The sequence below is a fragment of the Lagopus muta genome, chromosome 15 (assembly GCF_023343835.1).
Source record: "Lagopus muta isolate bLagMut1 chromosome 15, bLagMut1 primary, whole genome shotgun sequence".
Lineage (NCBI taxonomy): Eukaryota > Metazoa > Chordata > Aves > Galliformes > Phasianidae > Lagopus > Lagopus muta.
In genome coordinates, this window is record NC_064447.1 from 6,293,121 (window position 1) to 6,311,930 (window position 18,810).

At 37.0% G+C, this 18,810-nt stretch overlaps 1 protein-coding gene across 12 annotated transcripts in view; it reads left to right on the forward strand.

The window, feature by feature from the left end:
* CLEC16A (C-type lectin domain containing 16A) overlaps positions 1-18,810 on the forward strand; it is a 62,989-nt gene that overhangs the window by 22,055 nt on the left and 22,124 nt on the right. For 11 of the 12 annotated variants that reach the window (XR_007380101.1, XR_007380103.1, XR_007380102.1 and 8 more), the window contains exons 16-21: positions 67-117; positions 2,208-2,336; positions 5,917-6,037; positions 11,271-11,422; positions 12,056-12,260; positions 13,451-13,618. Coding sequence is in view for 9 of the 12 variants with exons in the window: in XM_048962298.1 (XP_048818255.1) it covers positions 67-117; positions 2,208-2,336; positions 5,917-6,037; positions 11,271-11,422; positions 12,056-12,260; positions 13,451-13,618 (826 nt within the window). In the remaining 3 variants the exon portion in view is untranslated. Of the gene's footprint in view, positions 1-66; positions 118-2,207; positions 2,337-5,916; positions 6,038-11,270; positions 11,423-12,055; positions 12,261-13,450; positions 13,619-18,810 lie in introns of those variants that run through there. The other variant, XM_048962307.1, reaches the window with a different exon arrangement.

Sequence of the window (18,810 nt, forward strand, 5' to 3'; positions counted from 1 at the left end):
TAGCAACGTTTGTGGATTCATAATGTGTTCATATTTGATGTGTTCATTTTTATTTTTTAATAAAAGGGAGAAGAAATTTTTCTGGATATGTTTGAAGATGAATATCGGAGTATGACAGTAAGTGACGCCTGTATGAGTTCCTCCCAAAATCTTCCAAACCAGATGCAAGACAGAAACAAGTAGTTATTGGAAACTATTGAATGTATCTGTTGTATCTAGCAGTAGAATAGCAGAATGTTTTAATTCCTCTGAGGAATTCTCTACACTTGCATAAATCATTTGTGTGAAACTTCACAGCTCTTTATTAAATAAAAAGCACCATCAGTTTCTGGAAGTAGGTATACAAAAACTTCTTCATCCTAGGGACCAAGATATTAGATTGTTTAACAACTGAAGGAAAGAATAATTAAAAGTCAAAGTCATAATCTTCCTATGTCTGTTTGAAGCCCTGCATGGTTTCAAGTTTAACTGGAGCCACTTTACTTACCAGCAGAGGACAGGGAGCTCTGTCCCTTCAAAGAGCAGCACATTGCCAATTGTGGAGCACTGCTGTGGACTTCTTAGTGAACTTTTGTCTTGAATCTCAGTTAATATTGAAGCTGTAAATGCATTTAAAAAGCAACTACCTGTTTAAATTCTTAGGTTAGTGTTTAAGAATTGAGTTGTCACATGAAGTGATCTTTCTTTTCCTCACAGCAATGTTACAGGGATTTCATCAGCAGGCACTTTGTCTTTTTGAAATAGGACAATTTACAGTTGGTGTATTGCAGCACCTCTTAATATGAGAAGCATCCTGCAGTATCTTACTAGCTTAAATAATAGGAGTATTTAATCAGTATCTTTTTCTTAGTACTTTAGTGTTGATGTGCTTCTAGTTTGAAAACTGGCACTGAAGTTAGCGCTGTTGTCATGTTACAAATTAGTTTGTATGTAGGTTTTTCTGTTATACAAGTATCTCATTTTCTGAAGCTGCTTTTTTTTTTAATCATTTACTGTAAAAGACAGAGTTACACCCTGAAAGTTTGTTTTCTTTAAAGCATATTTGTTTGGCTAGTTAGAAAATTTGCAGAGCAAATTTAAGTGCTGAGTGTCACTGAAGTAGTCCTACTGGTTGAAGTGTGCAAATAATATGTTGTGGAGCTTCAGTGAGACAGAAGTACACTTATCCTATCCGAATGGCAAAGGAAAAAGTTCTCAATGAGGAGTTTTCTTCATGTTCTTCACCTTGATGAGTGAAAACACTGTTTAAATGACTATGCTATTGCATCACAAATAGTTATTTACTTGTCAGAAATTTTAGTTCTGTGTTCTCATTTGTACCATATGTTTGGATTTCTATATTTTTCTACACGTTAATTTGGTTTGTTAATCCAATGCTTTAGACACTGAAGATGAATTTTCTGAGATAGGAATGATTGGATAGACACTATTTTTGAGCTTTTATGCACGGAAGGCAGCAGTTCAAGTCTGTGCTGTGAGATTTCTGCATCTTGTTTTAGTCTGCTGCTGTTATGGTATGGGATCATGGCAAAGTGAGCAGGAATGCTTCCAGGTCCTATTGGCTGCTCTAGAATGCCTACATAAGGGCACTTTTCTTCTGCACAAAATATCATACAAACTCTGCAAGGGGATTTCTATTGATTCCATGTGTTTTTCTAGCAACAAGAAAAAACAAAACCTCACGTCTTCTGTATGTGTGTAATAGACATCAGATGAAATTGCCCAAAATTACAGAAGTATAGACATTTCAAACATCATTTAACCATGAAAATATGGAAGGAAGCGTGTAGTCTCCAAGCTATTGCATTGTTAGATACTGGAGAATATCTTTTTTCAGGAGAGAAGTTATGGGAAACTTTTTTTTCTTTTTGTTATTGAAATAGTTATAAACTTGAGTCAAAACTTGAAATCAGACATGACAGGCCTTGCATTTTAGTGCTCTTGAAATGGCTTTTCTACTCTAATCTTTCAGGGTTTTTTGCTGTGGTTTTTCAGTGTGGAAACTTCAGCAGTGTGTTAGGGAACAATGAATGAATTTAGGATTTTAAATGGAGATTGCTTGCTTAAAATAACATGGGTGGTATCAAAAATTCTCAGAACTCTGTGCCAGCTCCTTCCTCTCCATCTGAGATCATGAATTGTATTTGAAAGTCAAAATGCAAACTGTAGCTTTCTGTATAACAAATCAATGTTAAATATTTTTACAGATTAAGCCCATGAATGTGGAGTACTTGATGATGGATGCCTCAATTCTGTTGCCTCCAACAGGAACACCACTGACTGGTATTGATTTTGTGAAAAGATTGCCTTGTGGAGATGTGGAAAGAACACGAAGGGTAAGTAAGGCCTTTTTCCTTTCATTCATGACATGTGTCAAAGGCTTTGAAAAATTTTGGAAATACGGGTGTTTTTCCTTGAGAGCTGCTTGATTGAAAGCTTCGTCTGTAACATCATAGAAGTTTAATGACAGAACTGAGTAGAGCATACTCACCTCTCCTAAGGTGGAGAAGCCTTTTTTCTAATTTCTTGTAGTCTCTTCAACACCCTTCTTGTGTTGGGATTTTCATTTTCAGGCAATAGCAAAGAAATTCACATAAAAAGACACTTTATTACCTTTACTAATTTATTATTTATTCCATTGCTATCTGATATCTCAGTCTTCAGTTATATTAGTTTAGTATGGAGCAAACCAGGCTTTGGTTGTGTTTCTTGACATAGCAAAGCATATAATTCTATTCAAGGACACTCATCTTGCCCAAAGTAATTTAGTATTGAGATGTTGAGAATGAGGAGGATGAAAGCAAAATAGTTCATGTTTTGACTGACACGATTTGTAGAGATGATGCTGACATAGATAACCACATCAATGTCTATTTTCTTGCAACAGTCAGTTTTGGCCTGCATCCAGCAGTGTCTTATACCAGCACTACATAGCTTACATCTTAATAATGCATTACTGCACAATATTGCTGTTTGGAAAGTGCTGTTCTATGAGGAGGATAGCATTTGTGTAAGTGTATGCAAAAGGATATTCAAGTGCTGCTGAAGGAAAAAATATAGATTTCCAGTTATCTTTCAAATAGTCTTTCTTTCAGTACTATTTATAAGCCACACAACTGTTGTTACCAGAGCAACTTTTTTGATCAAGTACAGTAAATTGTCTTGAAAAGTATTCTTAGAAAGCCGGGATGTTTTCTTAGAATACTTTTTGTGAGGTATTAAGCAGGAATGGTACCTAGAAATTCTTTCTGGTGGAAAATACTGCATATTTTTAATGTAATAAATTAGTGGAAATCCAAAACATAAATATTCCTGTAAATTATCTGCAGTGGAAGAGCCTTTTTTTATCAGCAGAAATTCCCAGAATTGTCCTTTCTTGTCGTTTATGCCTTCCCAGAATTTCTCAGAATTCCTATTCCAGCTACTTCTTGTTAAGCTTTGCTTTATCTCCTGCTGCTGCTGAACTGCAGTGCCAGTAAGCTGAATTTCTGGAGCATCTTGTGACAAGCTGCTGGTGCTTAACCTACTAGAGTTCTTTTTGCTGACAGTTTTAAATGGATACTGATTCAATTCTGAGCATCCTGTGGCATGATTCCAAAAAATTTGTCAAGCTTTGTTTTGTTAGCAAGTGAAGAAGTCCCATACTTTGATCATATCATGAGCTCTTAGCTTGGAAATCAGATCTTTTTATATTTTCACTTCTTTTTTTTTTTCTGTAGAAAGTCCCTGTAAATGGCAGTTATTTTCCTTTTAACAGCTTTAGGAGGAGCTGCATTTCTTGCTTCTGACTTCTATGGTCCTGAAGACAGTATTGCTTACCTACAGTAATGCAAACACATTTAATGCCTGCTTGGGGAACTAATGAACAGTATGTGTTGAACTCTGCATCTTGACACAGTAAGCAGAGACTTTTGAGAGAAGGTTTTGAACTACCTCTGAGGATGCATATCATGGGAGTATAGTGAGATTTTGATATGTCTCTCTGTGTATTGGTATTCCTTTGCACATAGTTTGCATATTTAAATGAAAGAATCAGCACAAAATTTAGTATGTATAATAGCTTACGGTAGGTAGCTCTTCATGTTTGTTTCTATCTGATTCTGAAAACAAGACAGTTGGGAAAAAAAAATAAATTACTGGCCTTGGAACTGTTCTGCTGCCACCCTGAGATCTACTGAAGTTAGTAGTTACAAAGTCAGATCTCATGCTTTCTGGTTTGTATTGATATTGTAAGCAGATTTGGGCCGTAACTTGTAAGGTTAACATTGTAGTTGCTTTCTGATCTGGCATTCTTTCATTCTTGCAAAGGCTACTTCCTAATTTTCTTTTCTACTCTTGTAGATTATTCAGTTACATGTTGGAGATGAGTGACAGTAGATCTATGGGGAATGCATGTGAGGACAATTTACACTATGTAGGAAGGAAAGAGGGTTGTGGGGATGTAAGTGAAAGGCTGAGTGATGGCTGCCCTTTGAATGAAATTGTTTTGGAAGATAAAAAGCCCTGGTGACTATTACATTAGGGTTAATAAAAATGCAAGAATAATGCTGTTTTGATTGAATATGGAAACTAGTAATCTCAGTACCATTAACTGTTGTTGAAGCACCTGGTAGTAAAACTGTTATATTAATCTTATTTAATTTCAGCAAATTCACACTACCCTTGAATGCAATCTCCCCAGATGGGAGAGATTATCTCCTATGATCAACTGACTCTGCTCTTACTTGTAGGATAATGCTTGCTTTTATTTTTCTAGATACAGTTTTTAGTTTTTGCTCCAAAATAATCACGTTCTTCCCCTACTAGATTTCAACAGCATATCAAATTCATCTGTTGTCACATCGTATATGTCAGATACATGAGATCCCTCTCTTCATTTTGTTCTGCCAGAAGTTTCTGAAAGCACTGCCAGTATGACAGCTGGCCAAGCTTGCTTCTGGCTCACAGCATCCACAGCTATGTTGTCATTAAAAATACAAAGGGGTAAAGAGTTCTCAAACTGCCTCAAAGCAGTTTAAGCAGGTTTTTGTAATGCTTGCTGCTAGCTGGGAAGGCTCAGGCGCTGCAGCAGTTTGTGAATTCAGTGCTTTTACAGTAAAGCAGCAGCCACTTTACTGTGTGCCATGGGATTCCTATGTTGGAAGTTCTTCTTTAAAGCAAAGAGGAAAAACAGCACCAAGCAACAGTAGCATTAAACAATGATTTGCATTTGTTGTACTGAAAGAACAGTTCTTGTAATAGAAGAGGTGCCTTTCAGAAAGTCTTAATAAAATCATGATTGTTCTTTGCTGCTTTGTCCAGTCTTTGCATACCATGTGTCATTAATTTATAAATCAAAACAAGAACATAAATTTCACAGAGTGGATGTTGAAGGCTAGTGTGGCTTTGAGTGCTTTGCCCTGATGTAAGCCTTCTGGGAATATGAAAGTTTTCTGAGAATGCTCTTACAGGAGGTTGGTGTATGTGAGCACTGCAGATTAACACTTGGGAATCCCCACTGTGTTCTCTCAAACTTGTTGGACATTGTAACTTGACTGACTGTAATTACTCTGCTGTTTTAAATTCACAATGTGAGTGTGATTGCTTGTCTGGAGCATATTTTGTAAATGAAATCAGTTTTCAAATGATTTTTTAAAAATGACAAAGCTTTTTAGTCTTTGCTTTCGCAGCACTCGTGATGATTTGCCTGTCACTGTCCCTGGCCTTTGCCAGTGAGTAAAAGCTTTGTTGCTTCTAAAAACAAAAAACATGCATTGACTTCTATACACGTTTTCAATTGACTTTTAAATCACATTAAGTTTTTTTAATTTAAAAAGTAAACATACTGCATGGCAGCAAACTCAGGGTTGTGAAAGTGTCTATGCTTGTAAGATTCTGAGTGCAGCAATATTTTAATTGTCTTTTTAATTTCTCAAGGCAATCAGAGTTTTCTTTATGCTTCGTTCGTTGTCGTTGCACTTGCAAGGCGAGCCAGAGACTCAGTTACCACTGACAAGGGAGGAAGATCTGATAAAGACAGATGATGTTCTCGACTTGAGTAAGTAGTCTCTCCGTTTCCCGAATTGATTCCTTTTGGTCTTTCTTTTTATAGTATACCCTGCTTTGTCACAGTAGATGGGAATTTGTTCATGTGCTTAGTAACAAAATGGTAGAGCAGTGTATAAAGTGCTTGTGTAATTTGCTGCCATTACAGCAAACCATGTTGTCAGAAGCATTTTTTTTTAATCTGTCCTTTAAGAAAATAATGTTCAAATGGTACAAATTCTTGCTTTTTAAATGTCAGCTTTTGACTCAGACTTTACCCTTACACAAACCTTGAAGTCTTTTTCCTATCTGAAGGTTTTAGTTCTAGTTTTGAAACTTCCATGACTGCTTATTTTGAAAGGAACACGAATTCCCCAAAAAAACTTATCTGAAAAAAAAAAAGAACAGTACGTTATACTGCTTATAACACTTCTCAGCTGTTAGGTTAAAAAAAAAATTTGTCCAAATGTACATTAGTGTTGAATTGCTGATGGATTACTAGTATAGAATTAACTCAGTTTCCTGTTTCAGATGAGCTTGTTGTAACGTTGGCTCTTTTGCAGAGGATAGAGTGAAATAATGAATCAGCTTCTACTGAAAAAAAATGTGTTCTTAAATTAACTGGAAGCAGTTTTTGCAGAATAAGAGATGCTATTTATATACATGTATATATAAACTCACTTGCATATGCATACACATGCATTTGAAATCAAGAAGAAAAATTGGTTCCATTGCCCTACCTGTGAGACATGCATTCTACTGGTCTGGAGACAATTTTGAGTCAAAACAGATTGTATAAATAAATTGGGTAGAGATTATGAGCAGATCAGTTGAGGGACTTAAAGTTTCAAATTGCTTCTAGAATTCCCTGGGAGAGTGCTGTAGCTCTGTCAAGGTTGATGTACTCATCCATAAAACCATTTGGTTCAATTGCAGAACTTTTAACTCCAAAGTTCACTGCAATGAGCCTGGCACAGTACTTAGGGAAATGGCATATCTTACCAAAAAGGCTGTGTGCTCTTTGAAAATGTTGTTGGTTTTTTTTGTCTGGCAGGGAGGCTGTGCGTTAACTGTCACCAGCCTGCCTGCTGGAGCTCAAATTCTTGTTGGACTGCCAGCTAAATACATCCAGCATGCTAAATATCTTCTGTAGGATTCGTCCAGTCTCTGTAGAAGATTTGTGGAGTTGTGCTGAGTGAATCATGAAATCACTTTATTTTATGCTATGAAGGAAGCCAGATTTATTTAGACCATCTCTTAAAAGTAGCTGTTATGCTCTTGAAAACTCTGGGTAACATCTTGCCAGGAAAACGGTTGGTTGTGTTCATGCGGTATTTTCACTTAGTGTACATTTTCTTTGCTGCAAACAGCTGAAGTCTTTGAACTCTCCTTCCGAGGCAGTTTCCCAAAAGCTTGTAATTTCCTTGGATGAAACCCAGAGAGCTGTGTTTGTAAATCCAGAATCTTGGAGGTGTAGCATCCAGGCTGGTTGTAAGCCTCATTTTGCAGCATTTCTGCTCATAATCTCAGAAATGATGCTATATTCTCAGATCAGATCACTGGAAATGTATTTAATCACGCTTCCTGTTTCAGTCATTTTTTATAACTGTAGCATATGGCCCTTCAGCAGCCTTAAAGTGGAAATAGGAGTGTAAATGAGGTGTGTTTTGACTAGTGTAAAAACCAAAAGGTTCTCATAGTTCATTAGCTGCCTAATGAATTATGAATGTTCTTTTCTGATATTTAATAAGCTTTGACAGTAATGCTTTGCCTTTATTTTCTTTTCAGATCTGAAATGAGAAGTTGCTCTGAAAAATCAATCTTTTGATTTCTTTATCTTAGTAGCTATTGCATTTCTGTAGTCAGGCAGCTTAGGCACTATTTCCATATCTTTTCACCTGTGTTCTTTAGTCTCTTTACTATTGCACTAAAGCAGTATTAATACTGGACAAAACAGTATATTTGACAACTTTACTGTTCTGTGTGGTGTTATGGCTCATGTGTTGATGAGCTCATTTCTGCCAGAACATTCAGCAACCCTAAATTCCACTTCAAGTTACTTCAGTTCTTGAAAATGTGGCTGGAATTACTATCCATTGATAGTAATAAACAAATTGATGGACTCGTTGGATTAAAAAATGGAAGAGGCAATAAAAGGTCTCAAACTGAGAAGGCTTGGGTTCAGAGTATTCCAGAGTCTTGTTCTGAAACATTTGTAAATGCTAAAAGCCTTAATGGGCTTCAGGGCTTCTTAACACTGATAACCCTTTGTGCTTGTTGATAAAACAGTTTCAGAGAGGGTACTAGATATAAGAACTCAAACACTGCATAAGATAAACCGTATAGTAAGCACATCTTTGTACTACAGACTGTTCCAAACTGTGCATTTCCTGTTAGTTACCATGTAATTTCCTGTTTTGGGAAAACTGTAGCCAGATGACAGTGCAGGTATCAGCTGATTCAGCCCGTAAGAGCTGAGTGTGCAGTAGGTCAGTACAATAACTTCAGCGTCAGGAGGGTGCTCCTAAAAGCTCAATGCATTCTTCATTTCACAAAGAATTGTTCATTAGACTTTCTTTGCAAAAATATCACAAAGTAACTTTTAGAAGGGCTTGCTTTGTGTTGTTATTATAGCTTAATAAAAGTACAGAATCTTCTAAGCTCTTCTATGCAACTGGCCTTAGTTTCAAAGCAAAACCTTACGTTAAATTCCTTGCTCATTAAAGCTTAAATAATCTGATACCAGTTTTGGTTTTGTCATGCTAACTCTTCAGTTCCAAAGAATAAAGCACGTCCATAGCATTTACAGCAAATGCATTTGGCTTCTGAAAGGATGTGTGTCACCTGAACTCTGTCTGAAACTTTCCCACCCCAATCCTTTTTTCATGTGAAATTCTATTTTCTAAAGAAAGGTATTTGCTGTTCCTCTGAAAACAGTCTGTATTTCTGGTTAGTGACAGAGCACCGGGGGGTTCTAGGTCACCAAGTTCCCTTGGCTTTTACGTGTTATCAGCCTGACTCCCTTTGTTTTCTTGGCTCCGTTCTCTTTTACCATTTGTGTATGAATTAAAATTTTCCCCAAGTACTCTTCTAATTACATGGAATTGTTAGGTGTTTAGCTAGAAAAAAAGTATTTAATTTTAATGGGTTGCTGTGGTTGTCTTTCAAGTTTCTTTCAGCCTGCTTTAAAATTGTGTGTACTCCAACTAACACAGTTTCACAGTAATGAATGAGAATAAAGCAGGGTTCCTATCTGGTTGTGTACATTCTGAGGTCGTGTTTGTCACTTTATTGTGGAAAAACTGTGGGATCCACAATCACTGCAAGTCTGCTTCAGAGAACTTAAGTACTGGCTGTATTACACCCTACTTGGCTTTTTCTTTTTCATTCTCTGATATTTTATATGTTTCAAAACAGTGAAATGTGGTTTTTTTTTTTGCTTTTGTTTAAATTCATAGGCTAGGTCAACGTAAATGACTTTCCATTATCCCATTTTCCTGTAATTTAGGAATGTTGATGGTAACTCCAAGCTTTCTAGTCATAAATGAAAGAGTGGAATAACACAGGTATTACAAAGTAATTTCTGAAGGAGCATGTGAGAGCTCTATTTCTACTGTTGCTTCCTTGATATGTATATATAAAATGTGTTGACATACAAATACATCTTTGGATCAAAAAATGTGAGTGCTTTTGATCCATTTAATGTATGTTTTATTCAGATGATTGGTACAATAACTAGCTTTCAAGTGCAAGAGCAAGTGTGGAGATACTGCCATAAGAAATGCTGAATTCTACGTGTCAGGAAGCTCACTAGATATAAATAATCTGAAAAAGAAGACAGCCTTTCTGAAAGCTGCTTATCTTGCTGCAAATAATACCATTTATCAAAATGACTTCAGTGTATCTGACACTAAAATACACATACTATTCTTAAGAACAGTGTATGTGGAATAGAAGAAAAGTGGTCTCGTACATCTGAACAGTAAATTGATGCCTGTAGCATTAAGCCCTCATTTTAGGAAAGGCTGAGTGACCAAGTCCAAACCGCTCCATGTAGCACTGCCTTGGCAGCTCTAAAGAATTGGTAAGGGTGGGATGAAAGCCTGTGGCTGCCATAAAAGCAAGATGTGGAACTCATTGCTTTCGAGTCAAGTGGTCAGTGGTTTCTGTTCTAATAGTGTGTATGTGTGCACGTGTGTATATTATTGCAGGGAATAGTTAAAATACAGCCCCTTGGCTGCTGAGCCCATCCAGGTATGGGCAGGCTATATAAAAGATACAAAATCTTTTACTTTCTGTAAATTGTCGTAGTTAGAGGTGAGAGAGAAGAGGGGGAAAAAAATCTGAAGTGTAATGGATAATATGAATGAAAGTATAAATTTGATGAAATGAAGAAAAAGCTTATCCAGATTAGCAAAGGTCAACTAGGAAGTGTCAGCCTATGTTTATGGGGCTCTTGTAAGGCTGCATCTGGTGTAAAGAATGTGAAAAGAATATGATTTGGTCACTGAAGAATGATAGGTTGGAACTGGAATACATACCATGAGGTTTGGAAAGGATCAGGGAAGGGAGGTACTTTGTTTTTTGAGATCTGTAGTTTGAAGGGGATTTTAGTGTGATGGCTGAAAGAAGTTTTGGTTATACATTCATACCGAATAATGTGGGTGGGAGAAGATGTAACCTGATTTAATAATTAACAGCAAAAAGGTACAATTTGCAATGACAGTCCGTATAATCTTGAAGCTGGAAGTCTTCGAGCAGTTAGAATAGCCAGGTTTCAGTCTTCTAGAAGTGTAAATTGCATTGGGCTGGGTCTGAAGTTTAGAAGAAAGTGTAGGTGTGGCTGCATTCAGCAGCACTGGATTTCTCAACAAGACTTGAGATTTCCATTTAGTGAATGAAATCAGTGGTGCAATTCACTTCTGAAGTAAAATGACCTTTTATAGGGAAAGGGGATGAAGGTGATTTAAAAAAAAAAAAAAAAAAAAAAAGCATTGTAATATATAACTTATAAGCAGCTCCGAACATTTATATCTATTATGAAGTCAAGACTGAGAACCATCCGGACATGGTCCCATGCAGCCTGCTCTGGGTGGCTCTGCTTGAGCAGCAGGGTTAGTCCAGATGACCTCCAGAGGTCCTTCCAATCTCAACCATCCAGTGATTTTGTGTTAACGTTGTGTTACATGAAACAAAACCAAGAATCCTGCAGTTCAGTAGCTGTGTGACTTTTTGCTTTCTTTCAGATAACAGTGATCTGATTGCTTGTACAGTCATAACAAAGGATGGAGGTCAAGTTCAAAGATTCCTGGCTGTGGATATTTACCAGATGAGTCTGGTTGAGCCAGATGTTGCCAGACTTGGTTGGGGAGTAGTTAAGTTTGCAGGCCTTTTACAGGTAAGAAGTTTTAATCTGGATAATTCTACATTTTCTCAGCTGAAAATCTCAGCTTACGCAGCTAAGTACCAATTGTATATTTAAATGGTGTACCCTGCTTATCTGTTCCTTTTGTTAGCAGTCATTTTCAGTTCCTGCCTTTAAACTGTTTTTCTAAAGTTGTTTCTGTAGATAACTGGAGACACACTTAAAAATATGATAAATTCTCCAATATAATGTGGGGTATGTCAGTTTGAACACTAAAAACATAGAGAACAAGATTGAGTGCCAGGTGCTTTCCCTAAATGACACAACAAATGAACCCTCCCAGAATTGTGACCCTCATAAGTGAGTAGGGGTGGTGACAGATTGCAACTTCAGAGTTAGTTGTGCTTATTCAATTGATTTCAAAAACTTTAAATGTTTGTTACTTAGGTCCCTTACTGTAGTCAATATTAATGTTTGTATTTCCTGCAAATTCTCTAATGTCCAGGTAATTTAATTGCATTTTAAACCGACTTGATATCCAGGAGCACAAACTTCTTCAGAACTGAATCCAGGGCTGCCAACCTGCATAGCCCTTCTTCTTAACCCTGGAACTGTTATAAAATGCTAATTTTTTGAATTAGCTAATTGCCCTCTCTTTCTTTTTAGGATATGCAGGTGACAGGAGTAGAAGATGATAGTAGAGCTCTGAACATTATAATTCATAAACCTGCCTCAAGTCCTCATTCTAAGCCCTTCCCTATCCTGCAAGCCACGTTTGTTTTTTCTGATCACATTCGCTGCATTATTGCAAAGCAGCGTCTTGCAAAAGGCCGTATCCAAGCGCGGCGTATGAAAATGCAGAGAATAGCAGGTGAGCAGTTATTTTGAAGTGACTTTGAGGAGCAAGACTTGTGTCATAGAAAATGACTGTGATGTAAGGATAGAAAGCTCTGACGCGGGCACCGAAAACTGTAAACCAGCATCTAGCTTCCAAGCAGTAGATTTTATTGGAGTAAAAAGTGTTTTGATATCTAATGAAAGAAAAGATGAAAAAGAAGGAATTGTGTGTGATGGTGTTAATGATACACTAAATGCTTGGATGTGGTGCATGCTTTGATGATAAGCATTTCAAAATGTTAAATAGAATGTCAGCAGCTAGATGTTGGTGATTGGAGGAAATGATTGAGAAGAGATAAAGAGGTAATTTGAGTAAACAGCAAAGAGTGATTAAAGTATTGCTTGAGTATTAAATGAGTGAAGCATAAACTGAAGCTTAAATCAGCTGAATGAAATGATGTGGAAACAGAAACTCCAAAATACAGAATGGGAAATCGGTGGGAAAATGAAAAAGGATAGCAGCTACCAGACCAGGATCTATAATGAATTGGTGTTGGGAAAACAAAAACACAGCTGCTGTTAAGGATAATGAGCTGACCAGATAATTATTCTGATTATAGATGGCTTAAAATTATTTCAGTGTTTTATGGCTTAGCAAATTAACTGAAAAGAGTTTTATGCTCTGATTTTATGAAACCAGTACATCAAAACCTTACATCTTGCATTATAAAGATCTTAAGGCAAGTTTTGAAATTAATACAAGTCCATTTTGATATCTAAAATTCTAAGTCGAAATGCCATGCAGGGTTATTTTTGGTCAGTTTAAAGCAGATTGACTCTTTAAATGGCTTTCTGCAGTGCTCGCTTGTAACTATGGATGACTTCATCTGTACAGGAAAAAACCTTCAGTTATTATTAAATAACTCCTTGCATTACAGAAGCCATACTAGGAGCTTACTGTAATCCTTGTTTCTACTCTGTTGTATTCTGAGGCTTCCTTAGTGTAAGTGTGGTATGAAAGCTATGAAAAAAACATTGTCAGAAATCTTTTCTCCTTTTTCAGTGCATTTGCAACTGCAATTAAGTAATAAATGCAAGCAAGCTATGTTGAACAGTGTGATGTAGTCTTAAGATTCTGAGGAAGCAAATATCATTTTATTTTCATCTACTCATCCCTCTCTATATTTATAAGTAACAACAGTTATCAATTGTCATTAATCATAGCTCTCCTGGATCTTCCTGTTCAGCCTTCAAATGAAGTTATGGGTTTTGGACACAGCTCTGCAGCTGCATCCCAGCACCTTCCATTTAGATTTTATGATCATGCACGACGTGGTAGCAGTGATCCTACAGTGCAACGTTCTGTTTTTGCATCCGTTGACAAAGTTCCAGGTAACATTAGTGTTAATTATCAAGCCATTTTTGCTGTGTTTCAAGTAGGCAAAACAAGAAATGCACTTTGAAAATTCTAACTAGATTCCTTGTGAAGTTTTCGTAATTACTGAAAACTGTATATATATAAAAAAAATGCAAACAGCTTGTTTTCATGCTTCATAAAGGCTTGACAAATGACTTTTGAATGAGATTGGGTGTAGTTTCTTTCTTTTTACAGCATCACTACTTATTTTTTTAAAAATTCTTAGTATTAGCAATGTGAACATAGAGAAATGCTCTGACAGCTACCCATTAAATAGTGCTTATCTGTGATAGGTCTGGTAAGTTGGGCTGCTTATTCTGATGCTTATGTTCTGCCTTACAGATGCAAATGTGAGTTTGTGACTCATGGTTGTGTGGTATAGCCTTATCATATGCTTTCATTTTTTCTCTTAGAATTCATGTAATTTTTTGAAGTCTAGTATTAAAAATTTTGGTTTTAGTCTTGACTGTCTTACTTCTGAAGTAGCAATTTAGCTATAGTTGAATTCTTGAGTTCAGAGTGCAAGGATGGATGTGTTTTACTGTTGAAAGGATAAGTGTTATCCAACCTTTGAATTCTCTGACAGAGAATCTCCCTTAGCAGAAAGTTTCCTGAGTCCTTAAAGCAAGATTCTGTAATAATGGTTGATAAATACAATATTTTCTGCAGCTGTTGTATTAAATATTTACCAAAAATATAGAGACACTGTCCGTATTTTGAAAGAAAAAAGGTGATTCCACAGGAATTGTGAAAGGCACTTCCACAAAAGTTGATATCCAAAGGCACATAAATATTGAGATCTGTAGAGTTGGGTTTAGGTGTTACAGGGGGCGTGTAGATGGAGGAAGATTGTCTGTAACACTTGTAATCAACTTTTAGTTCCAGGTAAGTATCCAAATTGTGACTTGAATAAAAGTAATTAATAAATACAGATCTATTGCATATATATTCAGTGGTTCTTCTTGTTTCATTCAGCTGTTTGAAACCTTGAACTTTGAGGTTTTAAAGTACATGTATCGGATCCAGACCATTAACAATAGCTGATAGAGCAGTTAGTGAATATAAACAAAGCAGATAACTGACACGTTTCCAAGGTATTCAACTTCATTTAGATATTGAGAATTCAGGAAGACACTAAAGTTACTTTTTCTGATAACTGAATTGAACTGCAGAGGCTAAACTGTAGTTTGTATAAACAATGAAAAGTTTTCTGTGTTGTATTTCTGAACATACAATTCCAGGATGAGGCTGATGGAAAAAGTTACATGTCCATGGCACTTTCTTTTAATACACTGGAAGCATCTGATTGCATTGTCATCCTTTGCAAATAGTTTAAATCATCATGTTCTCTGTACTTATGCAACGCATCTCTCAGTTGTGCATAAGGCCATCTATAAGTTATTTTCTCACTGATTTGTGGAAGCAACTGGCATACTTCATCTGCACTGCTTCATCTGCATTAGAACTGGGAAAAAAAAAGTCTAAACTAGCTACAGCATTTCTGTTGAAGCATGATTCACAGATATTTAAAAAAAAAAAAAAAAAAAAAGGAAAAAAAGAAAAAAGAAAATGCTCTACCTAGAAAGCAGGTGTTCTGTTGCCTTATGACTTACTCAGAGCTCAGCTTACCTGAGTCCTGAGCGCAGAGGAGAGAAATCATGAAAGTTTTCCAGTTGTTGTTCAGATTTTTCAAGACATAGGGATGTTGTGTGACAGGAATGTATTTCCTTATTGGACATGACGCTTCCATGCAAAATATGTGGTGGGAAAGGTGCCAGCATTACTGCTTCAGAATCAGCCTTCTTGTAGAGCTGTGTATGTGTAGCTGTGATGAGTGCCCTCTGCATGTTATGGCAACCAAACCTGCACCCAGTGCTCAAGGTGAGGCAGTACCAGCGCAGAGCAGAGCAGAACAAGCCCTTCCCTTGCCCAGCTGGCAGTGCAGGGCCTGGGGCGCCCCAGGGTATGGCTGCACCTTCTGGCTGCCAGAGCACACTGCTGACTCAGTTCCAACTTACCAGAACTCCCAAATAGCTTTCTGTGGGGCTGCTCCTCCAACTTCCTGTCCCCCAGTCTGTACGTGTAGCCAGGATTTTTCCATACTGGGTTTAGAATTGACACTTGGTCTCGTTAAGCTTCATGAGGTTGGTGGTTTTCCAGCCGTCCAATTTGTCAGGAAGAGACGATGAGGGAATTAATGGCCCATACTGAATTAGTAGTGGCCACAGGCTTCTTTGAGATGCATTCAAGTCCTGCATCTAGATCTTTTATAAAGATGCTAAAGAGAACTGCTGGCCCTGAAATGGGATGGGGCCTCTTCTCAGTAATACCTTAGTCATAAACAGTGCGTTCTGTTGAATTGAAAACATGACTATTGGAAAGGAAGCAATTATGTTTGTAACTAATCTTTGTCATAACTTGAGAGCTGTGAAGGAGTGACAAAGGCACCTCCAGAAGCTTTTGAGCACCATTCTGTTTCCTGGAGTTATGATTAATTCTGTTTGTGTTTTCTCTGCAGGTTTTTCCTGAATGACTTTCCTGGTTAGAATATTTGTTCTTGATCAGTTGTGCTCATTTACAGTATTTTGAATGATGAGTGAAAGACTTGAATGACTTACATTCCTCTCCCAACTAAATAACCTTACTCTAGCACACTTGTAATCCTTTATCTGCAGTTGTATTGCGTGGTGTGAATGTTTTGCCATTGCCACACTCAGTATTTTGTTGTGACTTGATGCATTTCATCTTTCTTTTTTGTGAGTGTTTGTTTTTACTGTATTTTCTTTCTGTTGTCCTGTACTGAGGTACTCATATTAGACACCAGTGCTTTCCTTCCATATAATAAACAAAGGAAGGAGGGTTTTTTTGCCACTCTCATGAAATGCTCTTTGTGGAATTTAATACTTCAGTGCAAAGAGTTGCAGGAAAAAAAATGTAGCTTGGAAAAACAAAAAAAGTTGGACAAATTTAAGCAGCCTTGGTCAAAATGTCCTAAATGCCTTCCCAGGGTGTTGGCACAACTATTTGAGCATATGCTTCACCCTTTGGTTATTCACCCCTCACCCCTTGCTCACTGACTGGTGCACAACTTTATTTAAGATGTACTGTGTCATATAATTGTGGGCTTTTCATGTTTAAACTGCATAAAACATTCACCTGAATAAATATGTGATCACCCACTATGGAATTTTTAGGAAGCCTCATTGTAGTGGTGTGTGCCAGCTGAGGTGGAATTACTCTCCTGCTTACATTCACGTAAAGCAAACTGAAGCCTGGAAGTTCCCTGCAGTTCAGTGCGGAGAGTTCAAAGTGCTGATTTGTAGGGAAGTCTATCATGATATCCTGCTGGGTATTTCATGTGAGGGAAGCTGGTTTTTAGAAGGGTGATAAAGAACACAAGGTAGAAAACCACTGTGTTTCTGTGATTGCAGAGACTACTCTTAGGTGATAGCTTTAAAAATAGATTTTGTATTTATTATGTTCACATTTTTGTTACTGATTTTAGTTATTTTAATAAGCATACAAATAAGGACAAGGTATGTCCTTTTATGTGGCATATATATATATATTTTGTACTGAAAAGTGTAATAAAACTTATGTTCTCTGAAATGGCAGTGTCCACTTACCTGGAGGGTTAAAGAAGTCATGAACATTAACTATTATAAAGCCCAAACTTATGGTTTATTTTTCATTTTTCCCATTGAGCATGATGTTATAGGTAAGGAAGACTTCTGAGTAAGGGGTGCTGCAAATCTGCCTGTTATGTGGAAATTATCAGCAAAACTCCCCTAAAATGATTTGAAGAAACAAAGCAACATTCCCAAAATAATACTAAAATACCAAAATCTGTTGAACTAACTTGTTTTGCTTCTCATTTTAGTTGCCACAAGGTTATTATTAAGCTTCTTCCTGAAAGACCACAGTGAAACTCAATAGTTTTTCAAAGTGCTTTTTATGGGAAACGATTGAACAGGAACAGGATGACAAGGATAATGATATTGTTGGAAAATCTATCCAGTCTGAACAGATTTTCAGACATAACTGCAGGCAGTTGTTGCATTGTTGCTTTTATTCCCCATTCTGTTCCCTAGCATTATGCAACATTTCTGCTAGCACAAACTCTGCGTCTAAAGCTGTGATGAATGCCTTGGGATCGATGCATTTAGGTATAATAACTTCTGTTTGTGTAACTGTTAAATGTTTCTCAGATTGTTAATTTTGTTCTTCTGCACTTGGTGAAGCATGGCCTTGCTTGTTCCATTTAACCTTATGCAGGAAGCTGTTACATTGTACCTTCCAGAAACTATTACTTTATTTCTGATCTGCCCTCCCAATTACAGCTTTTAGGAAGTGAATTACGTAACTTGGAAAATAGAAAGTTAAACGTGCATTTGACATTCACAAAACTGGGCAAGAAGAATTTTTCTTTTGAAAACCAAGCAGAATTAGCTGCTTTCACAAGCACGTGTGGGTTTTTTTCCTTCAAAAATCACCAACATGGACATTGGTGTACTTGCTTAAAATAATTTTCTGCATTACTAAAAACAATTGCAACAAACAAGGATCTCTTTGCAGCCTCTCCTGGATATATTGATTGTGTAGTTTGTTATATAGTTTGATTTAGTGTTAAAAGTTCACTGGGTTTTTAGGCTCTTAACAAAGAACTCTAAATAGTTGTATGGAGGTCAGAAAGTCCTGCCAATTTGTAGGTAGTCAGGTGGGGCTTGAGAATGGCCTTTGCAAGGATTGAGTTCAGTCATCTGTGAGTGAAATCGGGGAAAATTTTCTCTGAAAATGCAGAAAAAGTATCTTGCTGTACTTGTCTTAAGCTGATCCCTGGAATCAGGCTGCTCTGGGTTTAGCATCTTTCTCTCACCTTCAAAGTGATAAAACATGCTGAACTATTTTGCAATGACACAGGTGTAGGACTAAAATTAAAATCTTCAAAACTTCATTGTGCTTGCAGTAATGAAAAATGAATATTCATGCAGTGCATGCCCAAGGGCGTGCTAAATGTGTTGTTTTGGGATTCCCCTGATTCTTCAGCAGGAGAGTAGATTTAAATTTCAGTTTTCTGCTCAGCTGCCTTCCACAGCAGCCACTCATTCAACTGTTGTCCACCGACCCACCGGTTCCTTTAGCACAAGTGGTTGTGGGTTGAATTTCA